This window comes from Octopus sinensis, linkage group LG13 (genome assembly GCF_006345805.1).
Source record: "Octopus sinensis linkage group LG13, ASM634580v1, whole genome shotgun sequence".
Taxonomy (NCBI): Eukaryota; Metazoa; Mollusca; class Cephalopoda; order Octopoda; family Octopodidae; genus Octopus; species Octopus sinensis.
Window position 1 is genome coordinate 62,547,461 of NC_043009.1, and position 27,426 is coordinate 62,574,886.

The 27,426-nt window shown below is 38.3% G+C and overlaps 1 protein-coding gene across 1 annotated transcript in view; it reads left to right on the top strand.

The window, feature by feature from the left end:
- Positions 1–543: 543 nt before the first annotated feature.
- The window catches only part of LOC115218356 (kinase D-interacting substrate of 220 kDa), a 59,943-nt gene continuing 33,060 nt past the window's right edge, over positions 544–27,426 (top strand). Inside the window, exons 1-6 of the mRNA XM_029788120.2 lie at positions 544–1,081; positions 21,166–21,379; positions 22,297–22,395; positions 24,140–24,238; positions 25,436–25,534; positions 26,770–26,868. Coding sequence (XP_029643980.1) covers positions 21,263–21,379; positions 22,297–22,395; positions 24,140–24,238; positions 25,436–25,534; positions 26,770–26,868 — 513 coding nt within the window. The 5' untranslated portion in view covers positions 544–1,081; positions 21,166–21,262. The remainder of the gene's footprint in view (positions 1,082–21,165; positions 21,380–22,296; positions 22,396–24,139; positions 24,239–25,435; positions 25,535–26,769; positions 26,869–27,426) is intronic.

The window sequence follows — 27,426 nt, forward strand, 5'->3', positions numbered from 1 at the left end:
GAGAGAGAGAGAGAGAGAGAGAGAGAGATACATACATACAGACTGAAACAGGTTTTGAATATTATGTCATACAGCCAATAGAAAGCAAATAGTTAAATACAAAGTAGTGTTTTCTTTTGTTTTGTCCAACATACATACATACATACATACATGCATACATGCATGCATACATACATACATGCATGCATGCATACATACATACATACATACATACATACATGCAAGCATGCATGCATACACAGATAGATAGATAGATAGATAGATAGATAGATAGATAGATAGATAGATAGATAGATAGATAGATAGATAGATAGATAGATAGATAGATGCGTATGCGCGTTATGTCACCAATGATTAAATTTGCTGAGCAACGTTAAAAGTAGTCTACGAGACTGCCGAACACAATATTATATAAATATATCACCTCGACTTGCAAGGTTATTAACATCAAATTACAACTTCCCATTTGTTGTTACATAAACAAAGTTACATTAACGTAATATAGTTCTGCCATGGTTATTATTATGATAGAATAGTTCTGGAGACAAGCACCTGGCACATACAATCTAATACACATCATTAAGTATTTATATATTTCTAACCCTCTTTTGATATAAACTACACCGATTTTTGTACAGGGTATCGTTCTCAGGGATTCGTCTGACGAGAATAGAAGAAATATAAGACGAAGGTGACATATATATTCATATGACCGGTGGACGATAAGACTAATGAAGACATATTTATTTATGACACCGGAAGAATAATATTGCGTTTTGCATGTGAAAGTTCTCTAATTTTTTACCAACATGTAAACAACACACAAACACACTTCTGTGTGTTTTAATTTGATATTATTTAGAGTAAATCGCCTCATTATGACATTCTCTGTCTCTGTTTCCACCTCTACGTGAGATATATTCCGTACGGTTTCTATGATTTTCATTTATAACGGACACAACTAGTAATTATATGAAATCTTTTGTCAAGAGGCCAATTGGTGGCAATTTCAATGTCTTGCTTTAACTTCTCCTCTCTATAATCAAACTGGAAAACTAGATCGGACCACCAGAGTCACATGGTGAGTACTTGCTTTTGCTAACACTGTTTTCGGTGCATTCATATAGGGAAACAGAAATAGTGCTTCGATTTAATTAGTGTGCACTTTTATTCCTTGGTTCGTCGGAGTGTCATTGAATCGACCTCTTTTATCTGATTATTATTTTTCTTGTGCCAAACAAAACAACTCCTCATTTTTCGCACGCACACGCACACATATACACAATGCGTACACTCACGCATACACACATGCATACACGCACGCATACACACACACCACTACTTTCTACACATAAAAACCCGGCCTCGCGGACTTGATGCACAAATTTTATTATGTATTTCATTTTTAAATTAAATCTTATATTCTCTCTCTCTCCCTCTCTCTACATTTAAACATCGTTTACATCTTAACTGGGGCACTTTCTGTCAGGTTTTGCAGTAAAATAATATTTCTGTTTGTGTTCTATCAGTTATTACTGTGGAATTGATTGTAAACAAGTCAAAATATTCAACTTCTGGAGACGGGAACTCCAACGTTTCTGCAAAGAAAAAATATTTCTTTTTTTTATTGCTAAATTTGTTATTAACCTGCCATCTCTCTAAACAACAGAAATAAGTTTTAATATTCAAGGAATGAATATATAAGCTAATTTCCAATGTGTGAGTTTGTCTGTATCCTACTTAACTTGACTCATATTTTTAAATCGAAACTCGTGATTGGAGTAATGTGCTACTATATATCAAGGTTGTTTTATTTCTGTTTTATTCTGTCACACTAATAATATAATTTCTTAAACATGAAATTACACAATTATGAACAAGAGTTTGGTACTTTAAAAAAATCAAGTCCAGCTAAGGACCAAAACTTAGATGCAATTTCCTATTCCCTGTTGTGTTGACTAACATCGTTAATAATGATCATTTAGTGAAGGCACTGACCATTCTTTCACAATCTATTCCTGGTTCTTAGTCAATTGGTTCGACACATTTCATGACTGGAATAAGCTCTGGGTGGCTGAAAGACAAATTCAGTTTGGTCTGGGCTAAAATTCACAACATCCATTATCGAAGTATATTGTTTATAGCAACATCAGAACTCTTTAAAATGAGTGAAAGACCCGGGAAGAGTCGAAACCACGACCTCATGCATTAATTGTACTACCTTTTCTTGTAATGCTCACAGTAAGAAGAGAAAAAACAATTGTAATGATAGTTTGACCAGGGACATTAAAGGTGTCACTACTACTACTACTATGATCTCTCTCTCTCTCATTCTGTTGTTCATCCTTTTGTAACTAAAATGGACCTTCTATTGAGCATGGAATGTCCCCTTTCAGGGTGGGGATAGGTGCATCATGTTGCCTGATTTAGCACCATCTTCTGGTCCTTGAGTGGCATTAGCAAAGTTTGTTTCCATTGCAAGCATTCATACAAGACTTCTAGTACAAGGATCTACTTGACTATTCCCTACTACACTTCCTTCAATGCCAAAGACAATAGATCCAGATCCCTCAACCAATCCTACTTCCTCCCTCTTCTCAAACATCCAAGGTCTTCTCTCCCATACATCATATTTCTCTTGCACAAATTTCTTGACCCTGATCTTCAAACCATTTCTGCTGTCCATGATACACTACCCAGATTTCACTTCAAAAGGTGGGGTCGTCTTATATATGGACTCCACTCTTTCTGCTTTTCACTTCACTCACCTGGATTTGTGCAATGATACTGGTGCCACGTAAAACACACTAGTGATGGCGTCATATAAAAAGCACTGATGATGGTGCTACATAAAAAGCACTGGTGATGGTGCCATGTTAAAAGCACCCAGTACACTCTGTAAAGTGGTTGGCATTAGGAAGGGCATCTAACTATAGAAATCAAGCCAAACAGACCAAGGAACCTGGTGCAACTCCTAGTCTTGCCAGCTCCTGTCAAACCATTCAACCCATACCATGGAAAATGAAGATTAAATGATGATGATACCTTCCCATTAACTTGGCTCAAACTCTCCCGTCCTCATTCCCCCAAATACATCTGCTCCCCTTGTTGCTCTCCAAACTTTTCAGACCACAGCTACTCCTTTGACCTCATCTCTTACATTGAGAACGTCTGTCTCACCTCTCTCCTCTCCTCACCTCTCTGTAGTCATTGTCCTCAACAACTTCACTATTCACAACTCATGGCTCTTGCAATCATCTCACACTGATGCAGTGCGAGATGATACCCTTCTATCTAATTGTGATTGTGTGATTGGGATGTGAGGGGGAATCACATCCCTCCGACAAGTCATCCTAACGAGATATCTGCATTGGTTGGGTCATGCCCTCCGTCGTCAACCAGGAGAATTCATCTACGAAGCAATTTCCCCAGCTCCCCTTCAGGGTTGGTGAAAGCGATGTGGTGGACAACGAAAAACCTGGCTGATGACAGTCAAGGCTGATCTGGAACCCAACCTAGGCCCCCATATCTACAGCGTTCGCCACTGGAATAAGGAGTGGTTGGAGATCACACGGTCATTAACCTCAAATTGCCAGGCCTGGTCAGCGTTTGTGAGAGATGCAGCATTGAGGATGAATGAAGCCAGCTCAACCCACCCTGGGTGAATGCTGTCCCAAGTCCAAAAAAAAATGTCTATCTAATTGTACCATCTGATCATCTGTTGACAAAACTCTTTCTCCTCCCCATTCTCAATGAGCCCTAATATTCCTCAATGTTTAGTTTTGTCTGCCACTCACTTCCTTCTATCAAAGACCTACTTGCTGCCACATCCAACAATAGCCATTCTCATGCAGGTGACATAAGCCTTTATTCCTCCATAACTTTCCCCAATCGTGCATCGTCTATGTGCAGCCCAGACACCACACACCAAACCTGCATTGACTCCATAAACAAAGATCTTAAGAGCGTCCATCAGTGGGGCCCATGCCAATCTTGTCTACTTTAACAGCAAAAACACTCAAGCATTACTCATATTGAGAAAACATCACTGCACCAAACCTATGACTCAACATGAGCTCACTCAGCTGCAGCCATCACAGTCACTCCAAATGCTTGGCTTTACTACCACTGACGATCTCTCTAGGCAGGACCATATCCTAGAGTCACTTGTATGATGATGTCACTTACTTACAATTATTGTGAAATGTTAAAACAAAGGAGACATACACACACACAGGTATGTGCACATGCACACACACACACATACTTACATTCACATACATCCACACATATACATACATGCAAAATGACAAACGACTGAATCATCCTGAGCAGAATGTAAACCCTGTACACTCAGCTACAGAAATATATATCCTATCAAACAACAATTCCATGAATATTCAGAGAAGCCGAACTTTTAGGGAAGTTTGTGACCTTTACTTGGGTGTGAGTAATACAAAGGAAACAGTTGTATCTAGAAATAGAAACTAGTTTGCTGATTTTTACTTTGCCAAGAATTTACTTTCTCTTCTACAAAATGCAGTGAAGCATTATTAATCACCATCCTCATCGTTTTATGTCCATTTTGCTGTGTTTGCATGTATCAGATAGAGTTTTCTTTTAGCAGATTTTCTGACTGGATGCTCTCTCTGTTGCCAACCCTCCCCCTGTACCCAAGCTGGGTAATATTTCATGTCCAAATATGTTTTCGTGCAAGAGTAGAAACGAAGGGTAGTGACACTTATTCTTTTACTTTTTTACTTGTTTCAGTCACTTGACTGCGGCCATGCTAGAGCACCGCTTTTAGTCGAGCAAGTCAACTTCAGGACCCATTCTTTGTAAGCCTAGTACTTATTCTATCGGTCAGTTTTGCCGAACCACTAAGTTATGGGGACAGCATTGGTTGTCAAGCGATGGTAGGGTGGACAAAGACAGACACACAAACATATACACACACATATATATATATGACAGGCTTCTTTCAGTTTTCATCTACCAAATCCACTAACAAGGCTTTGGTTAGCCTGAAGCTATAATAGAAGACACTTGCCCAAGGTGCCACGCTGTGGGACTGAACCAGGAACCATGTAGTTGGTAAGCAAGCTACTTACCACACAGCCACTCTTTGTTTATAACTATCACATAAGATTATGGCAAAAATACAGTAATAACACACGCATACATACGACAGGCTTCTTTCAGTTTCCATCTACCAAATCTACTCACAAGGCTTTAGTCAATTTGAAAGCTATAGTAGAAGACATTTACCCAAGAAGTACACTGTTAACCCTATTCAGTCTGTATTTATTGGTTAATAGTACAATCGGATCAGAATCGAAATCGATCAATGGAAATTGCAGATGTTACCAGTGCCAGTGGCATGTAAGAGAACCATCCGTTCGTGACCGTTGCCAGCGCTGCCCCGACTGGCCTCGTGCCGGTGGCACATAAAAAGCACTATCCGTTCCTGTCCATTGCCAGCCTCGCCTGGCCCCGTGCCGGTGGCACATAAAAAGCACCATCCGTTCGTGGCCGTTTGCCAGCTCTGTCTGGCACCTGTGCGGGTGGCACGTAAAAAGCACCCACTACACTCACGGAGTGGTTGGCGTTAGGAAGGGCATCCAGCCGTAGAAACACTGCCAGATCAGACTGGGCCTGATGAAGCCTTCTGGCTTCACAGACCCCAGTTGAACCATCCAACCCATGCTAGCATGGAAAGCGGACGCTAAACGAAGATGATGATGATGATAATGAGTACAACCACCCTGCTGCCATACCAATTCAATTGTTTGTGTTGTACTATTAACCAATAAGTACATCATTTATTTGCATCAAACATTTGAGAATATATCAGTCGAACTTAAACAAAACCTGTAAACAGAGAAAATGTGTCATATTTCAGCCAACAGACATGTGGATGCAAAAGCCACATACACACAGATATGATACATCTATTATGTGCCTTCAGAAGCAAGAAAAGTGGTAGTTATTTCATAGCAGAAGCACATAATACCCTTCCCCCATCCACCCATTTCCTGAATGATGATGACCACCCCTGAAAAACAAGATATATATATAGATTTCAAAATATGCACACATGCTTGTGTATATATAGGTGTGATAACGGCAGTGTGTTAAGAAAGTTGCTTTGCAACCACAAGGTTCTAAGTTCAGTCCCACTGCGGGGTATCTTGGTCAAGTGTCTTCTACTATTGCCCCAGGCTGACCAATGCCTTGTGAATGATTTTGGTAGATGAAAACTGTGTGGAAGCATGTAATGTGTATGTGAGTGTTTATGTGCTCCGCTACCATCTTTTGACAACTGGTGTTAGTTTGTCCCCGTGACTCACCAGCTTTTAAAAAGAAGTCCAACGAAATAAAATATGTACCAGGGTCAATTTGTGCCAGTAAACCTTTCAAGGCAATGCCCCAGCATGGCCACTGTCCAGTGACTGAAACAAGATAAAAAGATACATACATGCAGACGTATGCACCCCTCACATACATAAATACATTTTTCCTGTGTGGGTAGAATGGTTATACAAATATCTACATTTTCACATTGTTAACCTGAATAGTCTTTGTGCTTCGTACCAGTAATTATTCCCCTGTGAAGGAGAGGAAAACCCATCATCACTTAGAGTTGTGTCAGTTGTGCAGGTTCATGTTATTGCTTAGGCAAGGATTCTCTTCACCATCCTGGGGCTCAGTGGTTCAACTCCTGAACTGTAAACCTCTTCATTCTGTGTCGTCATCGTACATGTAAATCTTAAAATTTTCAGGTTTTGTCTACTTCTCCATGGGACATCATTAGCCTACATCCACCACCACCAACAACAACAACTACCATGTCTTCCCAAGCGTGAATGAGGAAACCTCCATGTAGTTGCTTGACCTGCTAGAAATAGCTGCCAAATCCCACTCAAATCACATTGTATCATTTTAAAAAGTGAAAGGACACATTATATACCTTTGAAAACTACATAACCATGACTAGAATGCCTTTCACATCCTGTCAATGTAATTCTTGAATGTAAGGTCTGCGGAAGAAAGAGAGGAGAGAACTGGTAAAGCTGAGAGAGAGAGGGAGACGACCTAATTAGAATGCTAAATATATCTAGACTTACCCCAAAGGTGAACTACAATGACATTGGAAGAGATAGAAATACTCAGCAACAGAATGGGTTTTGGTGCTAGAGGAAGCAGGTTCTGTCTCAGCTAGCAGTGGGCCTTAGTTTGGAACTCTCTGCCTGAGAATTGGGCAACATTGTTTGGCAATCAAATAAGCTCTGCATTTGATCATAAACATTTCAACTGTGACTGTTCCCTTTTAATTTCAGACCATGTATCAAAGAATCTATGTTATGTAATGTGTCCTTCTTTTTTAAGACAAAGTATGGATTTGGAGGAGATTTAGCTACTATTTCAAGGAGACAGTGGCTACCTTGACTTAATTTGGGTCGGGTTTACCTGCTAGGCCGACTGCAGTGGCTTAATCCTCTAAATATAGATTAGGTGAAATACAAAAAAAGAGAAACCGAGTTTAATTAATTAATCAGAAACAATTAATTTATCAGAAGTTTGGCATATTTTGAAGGAACGTGAATAGTGGGGAATTTGTAACATTCATGCCTTTTCCAAAGACATCAGCAAAGCAAAGGTGAAGTGAAAATATTGCATCTGAGAACTGGCAAACGAGTAGTTTTGTAGTAATTGATAATCTGAAGGTTTTAGCATGAATAGTGATAGATTTGGTTTACTAATCTTGCTTAGTATACTAATCACACAAACAACATCCACCTAGATTCTTACTGTTGCCACTGCTACCACCACCACCACCACCATCACCACTACTACTATCAACACCACCAGTACTACTACTCAGTGGCTCAGCTAATGGGAGCAAGGGGAGTGGCTCATCACCACCCACAAACACATTTTTCAAAATTGGTGTTTTTTCAACGATTGAGATATGAGTTTAACAATTATTTAATATATGTCACCCGTGCCTTTTTTGTTATGTGCTTCTTCTCACTATAGAACTTGTCTATGCTTCTGCTGCTACTGCCTCTCTCACATGTAGGTGTTCAATCACAACTAGTAGTCACTGGTGTCTTTTATTACTAACTAGCAGTATCGCCCGGCGTTGCTGAGGTTTGTAAGGGAAATAACTATAAAGAATTTTTAGAGAGTTATAGCAAAAAAATGGAAAAAAAATGATGGTAAATTTTTTTTTGAGAACTGGGGGAACTTTTCAAAATTTTCGCTGCGTTAGTTTTGAATTATGACATTGGGCTATGTGTGTGTCAAGTTTCATTAGAATCAGTTGAAAGCCGTGGTCAGGGTGAGGGTACAAGCAAACAGACACACAGAAACATGCACAGACAAACTGCCGTTTATATAGAGAGAGATAACTGGTCACTACTTTCGCCTTTGACTGTCCATCATTAGTATTTATATAATATATAATAATAATGAAATTATTGTATACAGTGCTCAGGTGCACCACAACTTGTCAGAAAGTGCATATAAAGTACATGCAGTAATGTACAAATGTCTGGGAAGCGAATAGTGTACGAGTCAGATACATGCTTGCGTGTGTATGGAGGGGAGAAAATCAGGTGTAGTGTTGGCGAATCTCAGGAAGCATGGAAGTTTTGAAGGATGCAGTGCTCCGACAACTAACAACTGATGCTGGCAGTTTGTTCCATGCTTCAGCAACTCTTAGCGTGAAAAAATGTTTCCGAAAAGTCATGGGAAATGTGCTGTTTTCTGACTTTGTAAACATGTCCACGGGTGTTAGACAGGTGGAGTTTGAAAAGGTGGAAATTTAATGACCTGTAGCTGGTCACCAATGTCCATTCACCAGTAACTGTTCACACTTTATTTCCCAACGAACAATGGAAATATATACATTATTTTTCAGTGACAACGATGATAAAGTTAATGACTTCAATTAAATTCCGGTCATGCTTATATGAAATATGTCACCTTAACAGATAGGAAGGACAAAGCAGAATCAACAGTCTATCTGATAAAACAGTAGCTGCTCTCTTATCATGTCTGTATTTTCCAGCTTGAACAGCAAAAGTCACTGTTGACACCTTAGGGTAAATGTCTTCTTCTGTAACCTTGGGCTGACTAAAGCCTTGTAAGTGGATGTAGTAGAAGGAAACTGAAAGAAGCCCATTGCACACATATGTGTGTTTGTTTGTCTCTCTTTGTTTTGACATCATATGATAATTGTAAGCAACTGTCACTATGCTACAACAGGTGTCTTTTGTTTCCAATCTTCTGTGTAAACATGTCCACCTATGGGGAAATAGTGACCTTGCTTGAGAACAAGTGAAGGTTAGCAACAGGTAGGGCAGCCAGCCATAAAAACAACAGCATTCAGCTTGTTGGAATTTACAAAAAAAAACCATAAGATGAAGACAGGTGTATAAACAACCAACAGGTGTATTAGTTTAAAGCTTGGGAAGGTGAGGAAGTCTTTTATGTTTCGAGCCTACGCTCTTTGACAGAAAGGAACATGAGAAAATAGAGAGAATAAAAAAGCTTTAGTGGCTAGAGGTACATATACACACACACACACACACATCATCATCATCATTTAGCATCCATTGTCCATGGGTTGGATGGTTTGACAGGAGCTGGTAAGTTGTGGGGCTGCACCAGACTACAGTCTGATTTGGCATGGTTTTCTACAGCTGGATACCCTTCCTAATGCTAACCACTCCAAGAGTGTAATGGGTGTTTTTTAGATGCCACTGGCCCAGGTTCCAGTTGATTTCATGGGTCTTCATCTCAAGCACAGCATATTGCCAAAGGTCTCGGTCATTGCCTGTGTGAGGCCCAACACTTGAAAGGTGCTTTTTACTTGACACCAGCATCGGCCACATTGCCTTGGGGATAAATATTACCTCAGAGCAGTATTTGTCAAGGTTGGGGGTGGGTTACTTCAGGATAGGCCATGGTAGGATATTTAGGCCAGTTTAAATGTTAAACGCTTTAAACAAGATTAACAAAGTAGATCTACTAATTTTTACATTAATCTTAAGTATTATTAATTACCAAACTTGCCGCCATCCAGTTCTCAGAACTTTTTTGCTTCATGTATATTTGCTGATGTCTTTGAAACAGGCATGAATGCTACAAATTCTCATTATTTCCTTTCAAAATTTTCTAAAATTCTTAGTTCTTTCTGAATAATTAATTAAACATTAATTACACTCTGTTTGTTTTCTTTATATTTCACCCATCGGTTGTATATATATATATATATATATATGACGAGCTTCTTCCAGTTTCCGTCTACCAAATTCACTCACAAGGCATTGGTCGGCCCGAGGCTATAATAGAAGACACTTGCCCAAGGTGCCACACAGTGGGACTGAACCCGGAACCATGTGGTTGGTAAGCAAGCTACTTACCACACAGCCACTCCTGCGCCTGCCCACACAATTTAAATAGTTATTTAATCTGCTAGAGATAACAGCCAAATCTCTCCCAAATCATACATTATATCTTTTAAAAAAAAGGAACACATTATATAACATAGTACTATTTACACCCAAAATAAAGAAGGAATGGTCACATTTGGAATGCCTATGATCTCTGGTCTATTCATTTAGAACTCACCTGTTTCTAAATAAAAATAACACTGACCTAATTGCAGTGGGAAAGGTGAGCCAAGCTAAGGTCCACTGTTAGGTGAGGTTGAACTTGTTTCCTCTAGCTCCAAAACTATTACTTGCTGTTCTATTTCTTCCAATGTCATTGTAGTTCACCTCTAAGATAAGTCTAGATATATTTAGTGTTCAAATTAGGTCATAGGCATGTCATCTCTCTCTCTCTCTCCCTCTCTTTCTCTCACACCTTTCACTCTGCTTTATCATTCCTTCACTTTCTTCCCCACACCGTAAATTCAAGAATTGTATTCACAAAATAAGTTTTAAAAAAGTTGATTTTTCAAACTATTCCCATTTACAGTATTATTTTTATTTCTTTCACAAAATTTTAGTCCAATAATAAATACTTGTAGTCCGAGTAAACAGTTGTCTATAATATCGGTTGATATTTTAGGAACTTTTAACAGCGGTAGCCACCCCTACTCTGATGGATGGTTGATGGGAAGGAGGGTGGCATCTGGAGTAAAAGTAGATGGTATTGGCTCATAACTAGAGTTCAATGGTAGTGCATGGTACCTACAGCAGAGATACATATCATTAGATGGTAACTAAAGAATAGTGTAAAATAGCTACCATAGCAGTGGATAGTAGCTACAGTGGAGATTGTTGGTAGTGAATGGTTGGATGGTAACTGGAGTAGAATTAACAAAGTAGATCTACTAATTTTTACATTAATCTTAAGAATTATTAATTACCAAACTTGTCACCATCCAGTTCTCAGAACTTTTTTGCTTCATGTATATTTGCTGATGTTTTTGAAACAGGCATGAATGCTACAAATTCTTCTAAGTCAGCCGTGATTAACAACTTTTGAGGAAGGACATTCTTGTTGCAACCACCCTCAACTTGTGTATTTTTTAGAGAAACCTGTAAGTTGTGGTGGTCGTCACTTTCTTTTTTTAAGACAGTGAGATGTAATTTTTAGAAAATATGACTGTTATTTCTAGCAGGTTGACTGATAAGGGATGCTCCATTGTTGACTTAATAGAATAAAGATAGATAATCTGGTAGATAGCTTGCTTACCAACCACATGGTTCCGGGTTCAGTCCCACTGCGTGGAATCTTGGGCAAGTGTCTTCTACTATAGCCTTGGGCCAACCAAAGCCTTGTGAGTGGATTTGGTAGATGGAAACTGAAAGAAGCCTTTTGTATATGTGTGTGTTTGTGTCTGCGTTTGTCCCCCCTACCATCACTTGACAACCGATGCTGGTGTGTTTATGTCCCCATAACTTAGCGATAAGTACTAGGCTTCCAAAGAATAAGTCCTGGGGTCGATTTGTTCGACTAAAGGCGGTGCTCCAGCATGGCCACAGTCAAGTGACTGAAACAAATATAAGAATAAAAGAATCAAATGGCTATTATGGGCCATTCCAATAAAATAGGAATCACAGGGGTCAATAGGTGAAAGAAAAGGGTTGAGATTGCAGCTGCAATGATTGTTTTTTACTCTCAGGTCATCCCTAATCGATCAATCCTAATGGTTGAGTAATTGTGAAGCAGGATTTCAAGAATGGAGAGTAGAGGTGGACATGATATTATTTGCGTATGGGGCTGCTTGTATGTTTTGTAAAGGCATGGACGAAGAATTTATTATTCAACCAGCACTCCAGCATCAACCATCCCATTCTTTTCTGATAGAATTGTATCCTGTATACTTTACAGTGGTGGAGGTGCATGGCTTAGTGGTTAGGGTGTTGGACTCATAATCGTAAGATTTTGGTTTCAATTCCTGGACCGGGCGATGCATTGTGTTCTTGAGCAAACCACTTCATTTCCCATTGTGCCAGTTGACTCAGCTGGTACTCATGAATAATCCTGTCACACACAAGGGTTCCATAAAGGGAGGAATATATAGGCCAGAGAAACCAGGAAACCAGCCCTCTGCTCCTTATCAAGTAACAGGGACTAACCATTCTTAACAGTTGGGTAATATTCAATGAAGAATAGGTTGCGGTTTCTTTCAGTTTGAATGACCCCATAAAACATGGAATATTCCTGTTTAATCTCTATATCTCTATATATATATATAAAGCTGAAGTTGTCTGTGTATGACAGGTTTGGTAGCCTTCAACTAACACTGTCTCCTCCGAGACCCTGCGGCGCAAGTTGACCAAAATTTGGAGTACGATAGAAGAAGGCTTGCTCTTACTTCCGTAGAAGATAAAATTCAAATCGGACCATGTTAAGACCAAAAATTATTTACATCAAAAAGATGCTTTTTTTTCTATGAAAATCCCTATTTTTTACGATTTTTTGACTGCTGTGTCGCCATTTTTCGGTGTATTTCAACCAGAAAAATGTTCACTTAAAGAGAATAACAAGCTACATAATGCAAAAATTCCAATTCTAAAGGGTCGAAACAATCCCGAGCAACGCTGGGCTATACTGCTAGTAAAGTTATAGGTTGATTCTCCATGTTTAAATGTTTACTTGAGTGTGGTAGGTTTGATCTTGGCATCTGTTCTGTTGAGAAAGACAATTATTGCCAGTTATTTGCCCTGGTGTTTTAGTTTCTGCTCCTTTATCCACCTTTCATTTCAGTTTCTTCATATTTACCTCCCTTTAGTTTATCTTCTGTTCATTTATAATTGAACCAAAGGAATCTTTACATTGTCTTTGCAAGCCATCAACAATTTTGCAAGGTTTTTAGCTTTCTTTCTTTAACTAAGAGGCAAATTTCATTTTTTTTAAAAATTTTTTGTATCTCATATATACATCTTCACATATCCAAATTAACTAAATCCATGCTATTTTCCTAAATTCTTCATGCATTTTTTTTTCTACTTGTACAAATTTGTATCCACTGATCAAAGGAGGCTTAAAAAAATTATGCTTCTCTGATAAGGTTTAATAAGACTGAAACATTCCTTATAGCTGATTAAATTGCCTACTAACAAAGATGAGTTTGTTTTCCTAAGCATGAAATTTAGATTTTCTGTAGAACCAATTATTAATTTCATGGAATTATCTTTGAGAGTTACCAGCAATTGCCAATGATTTTTTTTTCTTTTTATCCTCCAGCCAAGAGATAAGTTACAATTCATTTAGAGTTTTTTCATGTTCACCATTCAATACATTTCCACCTCCATGATTTACACAGATTTGGGAACTACAGTGGAACATTTTAAATGCCCAAAAAGTTAGTAAAGACTAGACAAATAGGCGCAGGAGTGGCTTTGTGGTAAGTAGCTTGCTTACCAACCACATGGTTCCAGGTTCAGTCCCACTGCGTGGCACCTTGGGCAAGTGTCTTCTACTATAGCCTCGGGCCAACCAAAACCTTGTGAGTGGGTTTGGTAGACAGAAACTGAAAGAAGCTCGTCATATATATATATATGTATGTGTATATGTTTGTGTGTCTGTGTTTGTCCCACCAACATCCCTTGAAAACCGATGCTGGTGTGTTTACGCCCACGTAACTTAGCAGTTCAGCAAAAGAGACCGATAGAATAAGTATTAGGCTTACAAAGAATAAATCCTGGGGTCGATTTGCTCGACTAAAGGCGGTGATCCAGCATGGCCACAGTCAAATGGCTGAAGTAAAAGAGTGAATAGTCTTGAAGACAGTATAAAGAAGTCATTGGTGACTCAGTCAAGTACATGGCCTAGTGGTTAGGGTGTTGCACTCCTGATTGCGAGATTGTGGTTTCAATTCCCAAACTGGCTGTGCATTGTATTCTTCAGCAAAACATTTCATTTTATGTTGCCTCAGTCCACTCAGCTGCAAATGGGTAACCTTGTGAGAGATTAGCACACAAGGGTCAGATGGGGACTCAAGAAAATCACCCAAATGGAGGTCTCGCAAGCCATGTCTTTTATTCATCGATAGAACCGCGATTGATTAGGATTTGTTGTCCAGCCATGTCAAAGGTCATCATAATCATCAGTCCAGTGATCACCCTCTGCTAATGTGAAATGTGACAAAGTGTTTTGCTTAAATCCAGATATCTCAGTGGAAGAGACAATCCTTAAAATTAGAGGATATTAGAGATGTGAGAAGTGGCTGGAACAGCACTGGGTCAAAATCAAGGTTAGCCATTTGTATCAGACACACAAGTGGTTCAGTCAGCTCTCTCTCTCTCCCTCCCCCTCTCTCTCTCTCTCACTCACTCACTCACCCCCTTCTTCCTCTGTAATTTATTTGAATTCATTTTCTATGATTGATACATGTTCAAACTTCATGACTCTTTGTTTCTCTCTTCTCTCAGAAGTGTTTCAGTTATCTATTATTTTCTTTTTATGTTACTTTTATTCGTAGTTAACTCCTTGCCCTTATATATTGCACACTGTGTGTGTGTGTGTGTGTGTGTGTGCCTCTAGCCACTAAAGCTTTTTTTATTCTGTTTATTTTCTCATGTTCCTTTCTGTTGAAGAGGATAAACTTGAAACATAAAAGACTTTCTCACCTTCCCAAGCTTTAAACTAATATACCTGTTTGTTGTTTATACACCTGTCCTCTTTTTTTTTTTGTGAATTCCAACTATATATATATATATATATATATATATATAATATATATATATATATATATATATATATATATATATATATATATGCCAGCGCCACCTGACTGGCGTCTGTGTCGGTGACACATAAAAAGCACCAACTGATCGTGGCTGTCTGCCAGCCTGCTCTGGCCCCTGTGCCGGCGGCACATAAAAAGCACCCACTACACTCATGGAGTCGTTGGCGTTAGGAAGGGCATCCAGCTGTAGAAACACTGCCAGATCAGACTGGAGCCTGGCGCAGCTTCCTGGCTTCCCAGATCCCGGTTTAACCGTCCAATCCATGCTAGCATGAAAAATGAAAGTTCAACGATGATGATTATATATATATATATATATATATATATATATATCATCATCATCATCGTTTAACGTCCACCTTCCATGCTCTGAGTGAGAGACCCTTTGTTACCAGTAGGGGAAGAAGCTTTCTAAACTTTGCCCAGGCTATTCTTATTCTAGTGGTAACACTCTCTGAGCATCTACCCCCACTACTAACTTGGTCACCTAGGTAGCAGAAACTATCAACTGCTTATATATATATATATATATATACATGTAAGGAAAATAAGACTAGGTAGAAAATGCTAAAATAATTTTATCGTGAAATATATTTTGTAACAGTTAGTACCAGTTTCAGTCTTTTCAACTTTTTTCAACTATGAGTAAAACAAAGGTGGATATTAAGAAGAAAAACAATTAAATTTCAGAAAAAATTAAATGAAATGTTTTGTAAATATTTCCATAGTCTTCAATTTGTTTCTGCACCCATAAACACTATTCTTTCAGATCTGTTTCACAAAGGAAAAGGGAGAGAAACAGAAAAAAGGAAAATGCCCTACCTATTTGAAGACTATAGAAATATTTACAAAACATTTCATTTAATTTTTTTCTGAAATTTAATTGTTTTTCTTGTTTTACTCTTAGTTGAAAAAGTTCAAAAGACTGAAACCGATACTAACCATTACAAAATGTATTTCATGAAAAAAATTATTTTAGCATTTTCTACCTTGTCTTATTTTCCCTTTACATATCATCTCATGTGTTACTTTTCAACCTTCTACATATATCTACACAGACAGGAAGTAAATAGACGCCTTTAGTTTTCAAAATCTCTGATCTAAGTGTCTTAATATGTTTTCAGCGGTGTAGAATTTACAATGTAATTATTCTTTTTCATTCCAGGTGCCATTATATTAAACATTTGCGAAGAGTAACCATGCCACACATAAAAAATTTGGCAGAACTGTCAGATTTTCAAAGAATTTGTATTGTTGGGCAATCTGAGTCTGGCCTTAGCCAGCGAAAAATTGCCGAAAGTCTTCAAATTCCTCTTGTAACTGTTAATAGAATGATAGTGCAATTCAAAAGCCAAAGAAAAGAATTGACAGATTCTCATCCTGGCCGGCCTGGGCCCTCGGAAAGGAAGCTTCGCTGTTTGAAGACAATTGTGGAAAACAAACCCCATTCGATGGCTTCTGACATTGCAAAACAGCTAGGTGTTAGTCCAAGAACGTGTGTTACTTATCTGCATAAGCTTGGGTATTATGGGCAAGCAGCTAGAAGAAAACCTCTCCTTCAACCAATTAATATCATGAAAAGTAAGAAATGGGCTAAGGAGATGTCAGAAAAATCCAGTTCATTTTGGGATAGAGTGATTTTCTCAGATGAATCCAGATTTGCATTATTTTCAGACAGTGGATGTGTTTGGGTCTGGAGGCTTCCCAATCCAGAATTTGATTTGAAACGACTCCAACCAACTGTGAAACATGGCGGTATCTCTGTAATGGTATGGGAAGTTGTCACCAGCAATGGTTGTTCTGAGCTGATTGAATGTATTGGAACCATAAACTCTGAAAAATACATCGAAATGCTTAAGCAAGGACTACTTCCAATGTATTCACACAATAACATGACGAAAGATGAGTTTTTATTCATGGAAGATGGGGCTCCATGCCACACAGCGACGAGGAATCAACAGTGGCTGACTGAAAATGGGATCAAAAAGCTTCTTTGACCAACCCAATCTCCTGATGGGAACCCAATTGAAAATCTTTGGAGCATACTAGATAGAGCTACACTAAAAACTCGATAGAAACCTAAATCTAAAGATGAATTGTTTCGATTGTTGCGTGAAAAGTGGGCAGAAATTCCACAAGAGACAATCACAAAGCTCATCAGTTCAATGCCAAAAAGAGTTTCTGAATTAAAAACTGCAAAGGGAATGTCAATTAAATACTAAAGTATGTAGTCCTACCTATCGATTACATTTTAGTTGTTTGTTTTGTGTATTAAATAAAAGATTTTGAAAATTAAAAAAATCTATTTACACCCTGCATGTCTGTGTGTGTATATATATATATATATATATATATATATGCTTCATTTTTCTTCTTTTTCTTCATTTCTTTATTCAGTTTTTCCGGTCCTTTGTTTCATTGTGTCCTTAATTTATACCCTTCACATTTTCTCTATTTGTCTCCAATGATGGAATATCCCATATTTTGGGATGTCCCAGAAACAGCTGTAAGACTTTAAATTTTTATAATAATAGTAACATATATAACTTGAGATGTTTGTCTTGCCTTAACATTTGTTGTTTTCTTTAACAATTATGTATGTATATATATATATATATATATGTGTATGTGTGTGTGTGTGTGTGTGGAGGCGCATGGCCCACAACGCCCGGTCTGGGAATCGCTGTTTCGATTCCCAGACCGGGCGTTGTGAGTGTTTATTGAGCGAAAACACCTAAAGCTCCACAAGGCTCTGGCAGGAGGTGGTGGTGATCCCTGCTGTACTCTTTCGCCACGGCTTTCTCTCACTCTTTCTTCTGTTGGCCTGCTCGCTTAGCCAGTTGGGTGGCGTCACTTGAAGGCTAAAACAATGCGAAGCGCATTGTTACCAGAGATGTGTAGCAACATCTGATAGCCTCGTTGATCACGTGATATATATATATATGTTCTCTGTCTCTGTTCGATGCAAGACCAGCCACATCAATTGTAGACTTCATCCTCCCACTCGCACAAGTACAACCCACATCCTTCAAGTACATCCTGCTCTTATCTCGACAAGTATGACGCACCCACTCTCCCTATCTTGACAAATGTAACCTCTCTGCATACCCTGTTTTAACAAATCATTACAGGGTGGGAGCCACTACTACTCCATTTTTGACCCAAATCTGTTAAATATGCCAATCGTAAAAATTCATACACTCCTATTGAACCAACCATTTTTCTATAAGCTTCCCTCTTCTTGCCACCACACTGTAAATACTTTTAGCAACATTGCAGAGAGACATAGAAAGAAGAAAGATATTCCGACTGAAAAGACAGTAGCCCTGAATGAAATTCAGCATGGACAAAACATGGACTCAGCTAACTGCATAGAAGGCAACCCGTCTTGAAGCTACAAGATAATGCAAGATTAGTTCAAGACAATGTGATTAAATAAGCATTAGATTTATCAAAGTAATCTGAACACAAATGGATTAATGAGGCAACCGCAGGAGAAATTCTTAGCTTAGAACAAATATTCATTAATCTGAAGAAAGATTTGATATGCCCTGTAGCTTGGTGGTCAGTAAGAAAGCTTTTCAGCCCCCACCTGCTATAGTTCCTCCAAGCTATAAAGCAGAGAAGTTTAACATCAGCTGTCCATGGGAAATCTTTGCCTAATCTATCAAAGATTTAGACAAATTTTATACAGAGAAGCAAAACCTAGAACTGAGAAACTTCAAAGTTATTTGAATAACGGCAAAAGTTTTAGCGGGAAAGATGTCATGATATTATTGTCATCAGGGAAGTAAATATACTTGATATGCCAAAAAAAAAGGAAGATAAGAATTCCATATGATGTACCCAATGTAAATTGAGTGCACAAGAGGTATAATGAGCTCACAGGTAGAGTAACTGGAAAGGATATATGTGACAGATGCACAGGTGTGTTTAGCAGTTAGAGAACACGTAATATATTTCAAATACTTGGACTGTTGATATCTTCTCTTACCTAGATGACGTAATTAACAGTAAACACAGGTGCCCTGAGAGTGTAATAATCTAGCTAGGTGACATAAATTCGTGGTGGACAGGTGCTCTAAAAGCATAGTAACCTAGCTATGTGACCTAATTAATAGCGGATACAGGTGTCCTGAAAGTAATAACCTAGCTATGTGACCTAATCAACAGTGGATACAGGTGATTTGAAAGTGTAGTAACCAAAGTAAGAATGGAGTTGAAAAAGTTCTGAGATCTAGCGCTACTGGCAACAAAGAGATTCTCTCTCTGAAAGGCAGATTCTATAATGCTTGTGTGTGGAGTGTGATGTTGGTTGGTAGGAAGGAATACTTGGTCTTTGAATGGAAAGGATGTGTAAAATGTCTGGGTAGAAATGTAGCAAGCATGCTTCGTTGAAAGTGCAATAATAGTGTGCATGAATGATTCTAAATGAGCTGAGAGAAAAACTGGGTACAAGATGAGCCTGGTTGTGTACAAGAGGAAGATTTCTCTGGTACACACACATCTCATGCATGAAAATTCACAGTTGGGTGAAGAAGTACCACGGAACCTAAGTGCAAAAAGTCTGCGAAAGAGACAGAAATGGTGAAAGCTGGCTTCAGAAAGTAGAAATTCTTAAAGATGACAAAAGACCACAAGAACTTTGTGCTTGAAAAAAAAAACTTGTCCAACCCAAGGTAACATGGACAAAATGGATGTAATGATGATCTCCGTCTTCCAAGATTGTTTACCCAATCTTCTAAGCTGTTTTTCACAGCTATTCTGCATTCAACATTTCCTTTATTTTCTCTTCTTCTGTCTTGAGACAGCATTCACCCCGGGTGTGTTGAGCTGGCTTCATTCATCCTCAGTGCTGCATCTCTCACAAACACTGACCAGGCCTGGCGATTTGAGGCTAACGACTGCGTGATCTCCAACCACTCCTTATTCCAGCGGCAAATGCCGTAGATATGGGGGCCTAGGATGGGTTCCAGATCAGCCTTGACTGTCATCAGCCAGGTTCTTTGTTGTCCACCACATCGCTTTCGCCAACCCTGAAGAGGATCCGGGGCAATTGCTTCATAGATGAATTCAAACATTTCTCATGTACTTTATTTTCTGTAAAATACCAACTCAGTGCTTCAAAATTTGTTTATAAAAATGTTCTCACATTCCAAAAAGCTGTTATTTAGCATTATAAAAGACAGCATCTATTGTCAAGGGTCACTTAGCTTAATGCTGCAGAGTGTTCAACCAGAATGTTTAGGATTCATTTCTCTGTTGCAGCTTGATGGCCCTTTTTTTTTTTCTATCTTCTAAGGTGTTTACCCAATCTTGTAAGCTGTTTCCACAGCTATTCTACATTTGAGATTTCCTTTTTTTTTTTGTAAACTGTTTAACCCTTTCGTTACTGTATTTATTTTGAGATGCTCTGTGTTTCTTTCAATTACTTTAAATATAACAAAGAATTTAGTAAAATAACTTAGTTATCATTAAGCTAGTGTTAGGAACATAAATTGTGACTAAGGTTTGGTGGAAGATTTTAATTCAAATCTTATGAAAACAAAACATTTGTACTACAGAGCCAGAGGCAGTTTCAGCCAAGTTGGTATCAAAAGGGTTAAGAATGGTTTCTCTATTATATATTTTAACCCTTTTGTTACCATATTTATTTTGAGATGCCCTATGTTTCTTTCAATTACTTTAAATATATCATGGAATTTAGTAAAATAACTTGGTTATCAATCAGCTAGTGTTAGGAACATAAATTGTGACTAAGGCTTGGTGGAAGATTTTAATTCAAAACTTATGAAAACAAGACATTTGTACTCAGAGTCAGAGCCGGTTTCAGCCGGGTTGGTATCGAAAGGGTTAAGATATATACTCATACGCATGCAATAGCTAATCATAATTTCACTGTACATGTCTATACACATTCTACATCAGTATTTCTATTTTCAATCCAGGGAGGTGAAGAAGACAATATGGCTAAGTTGAGTTGTACCAATGTTTCAATATTTCTGCTGAATTTTCTTCAATAAGTGAGTATAGAATAAAGAAAAGATGGCAGTGACAACTTTCAAAGGTGACATGTTGCGGGAAGCAATCCATAAGGGTGACCTCAACAGTGTCAAACATTTGTTGGACATTGGAAACATCAATTTACAAGAAAGAGATGTGGTAAGATCTTTCCCTCCTAATATACTTTCTTTCCACTACACTTGTGTGTGTGTGTGTGTGTAGGTTTGGTGATGCAAACAGGAAGAATTGAATTTAAAACATAAATGTATGTATATATATATTAATACTTAGCAGAAGCAACAGAGTGACTCAAGGGCCGAGAGTTTCGCTTGATAAATGCTAACACATGAAACTCGCAGCCCTTGAGTAACTCTGTTGCTTCTGCTATATATACATACATACACACATATATATATGTGCATACACCCATATATATATACATACACACATATATATATATGATATATATATCATCATCATCGTTTAACGTCCGTTCTCCATATATATATATATATATATATACACACACATACATATAAATATATATAAATACATATATACATATATATATACACACATATATATACACATACATACATTACATATATATACACATATATATACATACATACATACACACACACACACATATATATATGTGCATATATATATATATATATATATATATATATATATATACATATACACATATATGTTTACATATATGCATATATATATATATATACTGGCAAGCAAGTAAGGCCATAGCCATGGCCTGTGCCAGTGTCGCATAAGAGTACCCTTCAATCATTGAGCAATAAACTGTGCTTGCAAAGACCTATTGAGTCAAGTGAGATCATTGTTGCGGCCGATGCCAGTACTGCCTGACTGCCTGTCTTCAGAAGGAGACTACTTCAAAGGAGATTAAATGCCAATTGAAATGTGTTGTAGTTATCTTTCTACAGCACCAATCCTGATGCTTTTCTATCAGACCCTGTATATGATTATACATGTATATTTATGCACACTCTCTTAAACGAATTTTTAATAATATTCTCTCTTTTACGTAACCCTAGGATGGTCACACCTTCTTAATGTTGGCTGCAGAAAAAGGGGACTTGAGAATTGTCCATGAACTTTTGGATGCTGATATGGATGTCAATGATGTTGATAATGTAAGTATTCTGTTCCTTTCCAAATTTCAACAGTATACGGCAACCAGTCATAGACCTTCCAATTATATACACACGCACACTGTTCATTTTATAACATTTTAAATTCCAGTTATATACACCCACTAATCTTTCACATTTCAATTATCACGATTCCAGCACCCTCCTCACGTGGCCATATGTCTTTCCGCTTTTAACTAAGCCATTAATTATATAGATATGTGTGTGTGTGTATATATATATATGCCTTGAGGACCCATCTGGATATCTCATCTCTATTGTCTTATTTGTTTACTGCCCACAAGGGGCTACACACAGAGCGGACAAACATGGACAGACAAATGGATTAAGTCGATTATATCGACCCCAGTGCGTAACTGGTACTTATTTAATCGTCCCCGAAAGGATGAAAGGCAAAGTCGATCTCGGCGGAATTTGAACTCAGAACATAGCAGCAGACGAAATACCACTAAGCATTTCGCCCGGTGTGCTAACGAATCCACCAGCTCGCCACCAGTATTGTCTGTCCCTTTGCAGTTCCTACTGATTATTCTCTCCCTTCCCTGTGGATAACCATGCAGCTCTTCTACAAGAACCTGTTCTATTCCCAACCTTCTCTCATTCTTTTACCCCTGTCCCCCTTGCAGCTCATAGGTTTACAAGGGCAACATCAGTAGTGCTGCTGACACATAAAAAGCACCCAGTACCACACTGTAAAGTGGTTGGCATGAGGAAGGTTATCCAGCCATTGAAACCAGAAACAGACATTGGAGCACAGTGCAGTCCTTGAACCCATCAGATCCTGTCATACCAGCATGGAACATCATCATCATCATCATCATCATTGTTTAATGTCCGCTAGCATGGGTTGGACGATTTTGACTGAGGGCTGGCAAACCAGATGGCTGCACCAGGCCCCAATCTTGATCTGGCAGTGTTTCTACAGCTGGATGCCCTTCCTAACGCCAACCACTCCAAGAGTGTAGTGGGTGCTTTTTACATGCCACCGGCACAGAACATGAATGTTAAATGGTGATGTTGATGATGATGTATGTATATCTGGTTATTAGGTTGATATATAGGACTATTGATTACATAGTCAGGAGTCCAAATGTTACTTCAGTTCTCCATACTTTGTGTCACGGCTCTTGGCAAGATTATTTTATTCTGCTTGCTTTATTTTGCCAGATTGGCAACGAGTACTTCCACTTTACAAGTAGTTTGTTGTACAAGGGGGATCTTGAATAAAAAAAAAGCATTGCTTCAACAATATGAAATATCCAAACTTGCATGAAATGTTTCTGGCTGTGGGGAAAATATTAGCTTGCTTGAAAACAAGTAAGGTTTGATGACAGGAAAGGCACCCAATTGCAGATAATCTGCCCCGATAAGCTTCATCCAACCCATGCAAGCATGGAAAAGAGGATGTTAAAATAATGATAATAATTCTTTAGTTACCTCTAAGTTTACCTTGATTCGTATGTCCCCATCTTGACTTTACACACTTTCAATTATTCAAAGACCACATGAGTTTCATGGAGGACAACAAACATCATGGGTGTCATCGCATGATGACACCCTCTGACTTCAATGAACAAATAAATAAAAAATATATATATAATTTTCCCCCCCACCTCTCCATTACTTGTTTCCAGAGTTGACCCTCGCTCCTCACTCTGCCACCACTTGTCTCAAATATCTACTTGGTCAGATATGTCTAACATATATTTTATGTCTATGGTCACAGGACAACTGGACAGTTCTTATGTATGCAGCTAAAGAAGGACATCAAGAAATTGTGATAGAACTCTTGGAGAAACATGCCGTTGTTGACCACAGAGATTTGGTAAGTTCTTGTATTTAGCACCAGATTAATTCTCTTTGAGTCTACCTGTGATCAGAGTTGTTTCAACTGCAATCATCATGTCTTTTATAAATGCAATGTATAAAGGATTATATTATCTAATGTATGGTGGTTATAACTGTTGTTGTTGTCGTTGTTGTTGTTGTTGCTGCTGTTGTTGTTGTTAAGCAACAAGATGGGTAAGGATGATTTAGGTGATGGTCTAGGGCTTAGGGGCGGGAGACTCCAGACCTTGGGGAAAAAAAAATTTGGTCGTCTTGTTGTAGTCGAGGACTCTTCATTGACGCCCGACACCACTGGGGGGGGGGGCGAGAATGTGATCGATAAAGCCGTGGGAATGTGCATTTGTACATGCAAGTACATCATCTGTTGCGATCGATACTACGCATATGCGAGAAAAATCCATGTGCAGTTTGCGCAAAAAAGGCGGTTGGCTTGAAATAATGCCACAAAATGGGACGGTCAGACAAGTTGTTTTGAGAAAATTTGGTTTAAATGTTTGACAACTCAGCATCGTCCATTGGATGGGGGTGGACGTTTTGCTCATTACATTATGTAATCAAACATCACAACGAAAACATTTTGACTAAAAGACATAATTTTAAAATGTGTTAAGCCATATAATTTCCATTATATTATCAATTCAAAATGTCTGTGACATAACAGAAATTGTGGAGTGACAGAATATATGTCTTATAGTTTTTACTAGCAGTATCACCTGGCGTTGCTCAGGTTTGTAAGGGAAATGACTATATAAGCATTTTTAGAGAGTTACTTCCCTTATATAACCCAAGCAAAAATCATTAAAAATGCGGAAAATTGATGGTAAATTTTTTTTTAAATCGTAGACACGCACTAATACCCAGAAGGGCTCGATATGAATGACGACTATAAGATACCCGCTTTTGGTTAAACTGCACTGCAAAATGTGGGAGTAGTTAGGAATCTAAATCGGAGGAGACAGAGTCTCACACACACACAACTTCAATTTTATATATCAAGATATTTCACATTTCGACATTCTGAGTTCAATTTCTATAATCAATGTTGCTTTTCATTTTCACCATAATTAGCTCAATCCTCTCTTCTGTCCATTTTCACTGGTTTTTAATCAAGATTAGTCTCCTAAATCACAACAAAGTGAATGTATGCTGATATATTGTCTCTGTTCTCGTTTAGTGTGGTTGGACTGCTCTGATGTGGGCCTGCTATCTTGGTCATCATAATATAGTGAAAGAACTTCTACAGAAAAATGCCAGTTGTAATATTAAAGCTGAGGTAAGATTTCATTTTAGTTTCAGTGCGAACCTTTTTTTTTGGTTTTGTTTTGTTTTTTATCATCTTTTTGGTTGCTTTTCAATTAAATTAATAATTAGCTTTTCGGAGATGTACTTGCATAGCAAGTGACCTGATCTAAGATCGTGTGCTGGAACGAAAACAATTGCAGCAGGGAAGGTGTTTATAAGCCATACAAAAACCGTTAGTTGCTACTGTTTAACTCCAGATCAGCTCTGAGAGGATCCAATTGTGCTTGCTGTTGTCTACCATCATTTTTTTCTCTCTACAGCCAATCTCTCTCTCTCTCTCTCTCTCTCACTGTCTCTCTCTGACCATTGCCTCTAGTTACCACCCTGCACTTCTTCTCTCTTTCTCTCTCTTCTATCATCTTCTAACCTCAATCACTCTTAAGAAACCAAGCCAAAGATGGAACCTATATGCGAGATATGGTTCTCTGTGTCACCTGTCTAAGAGGACAGTAGCTTTCAATGAGGACTGATACACATTATGACCGTCATCCAGTCTATACCTGTATGAAAGGCTAAATCTCTCTATATATAAAGCTGAAGTTGTCTGTGTATGGCAGGTTTGGTAGCCTTCAACTAACACTATCTCCTCCGAGACCCTGCGGCGCAAGTTCACCAAAATTGAGAGTATGATAGAAGAAGGCTTGCTCTTCCTTCCGTAGAAGATAAAATTGGAATCAGACCATGTTAACACCAAAAATTATTTACATCAAAAAGGTGCTTTTTTTCTATGAAAATCCCTATTTTTAATGATTTTTTGACTGCTGTGTCACCATTTTTCAGTGTATTTCAACCAGAGAAATGTTCACTTAAAGAGAATAACAAGCTACATAATGCAAAATTTTTACTTTTCGAAAATTCCTATTCTAAAGGGTCAAAACAAACCCAAGCAACGCTGGGCGATACTGCTAGTAATAATAATAATGATGATACTTACAAACACACACACACACACACACACACACTGCTGTTGTATCTGTTACCTCTTCCAGTATCCACACATGTATGTATAAGAACAGATACGTATGTGCATAAGCATAATCACGTGTTTACATACACACACACACACACACGACAAATTACTGTAACAGTAAAAAGAAATTAAAAAGAACAATACAATAAATTTACTGCAGAAACTTTCATTTCTGTATTTTAACCACTGTATCCATGGTAACCTTTATATCTATTTTCGCATTATTCTAATTACAGTATAATATGACGTGCCTTGCATGGAGTTCTGGGAGAGGCTACTCAGAGATCGTCTCTGATTTATTACACCATGGTGCTAAAGTTAATGCCACAGACAAGGTAATCTCTGTCTTTTCTCACTTTCTTGTTGGTTTTTTTATTATTATTTAGGACAGTAAGGTGATGAGCTGGCAGAATCGTTAGCACGCCGGGCGAAATGCGTAGCGGTATTTCGTCTGCCGCTATGCTCTGAGTTCAAATTCCGCCGAGGTCAACTTTGCCTTTCATCCTTTCGGGGTCGATAAATTAAGTACCAGTTACGCACTGGGGTCAATATAATCAACTTAATCCGTTTGTCTGTCCTTGTTTGTCCTCTCTGTGTTTAACCCCTTGTGGGCAATGAAGAAATAAGAATCGTTAGTGCATCAAACAAAATGCCTTGTGGTATTTCATCTGTCTTTGTGTTCTGAGTTCAAACTCCACCGAGGTCGACTTGGCCTTTCATCCTTACAGGGTCAATAAAATAAGGATCAAGTGAGCACTCGGGTTGATGTAATCAACTTAAACCCTCCCTTGAAATTGCTGGCTTTGTGCCAAAATTTGAAATCATCAATTGTTAGGCCTCATGGAGACAAAGTGACCAAGTTCCTTTTGAGTGTTGGGCCTCACAGAGGCAAT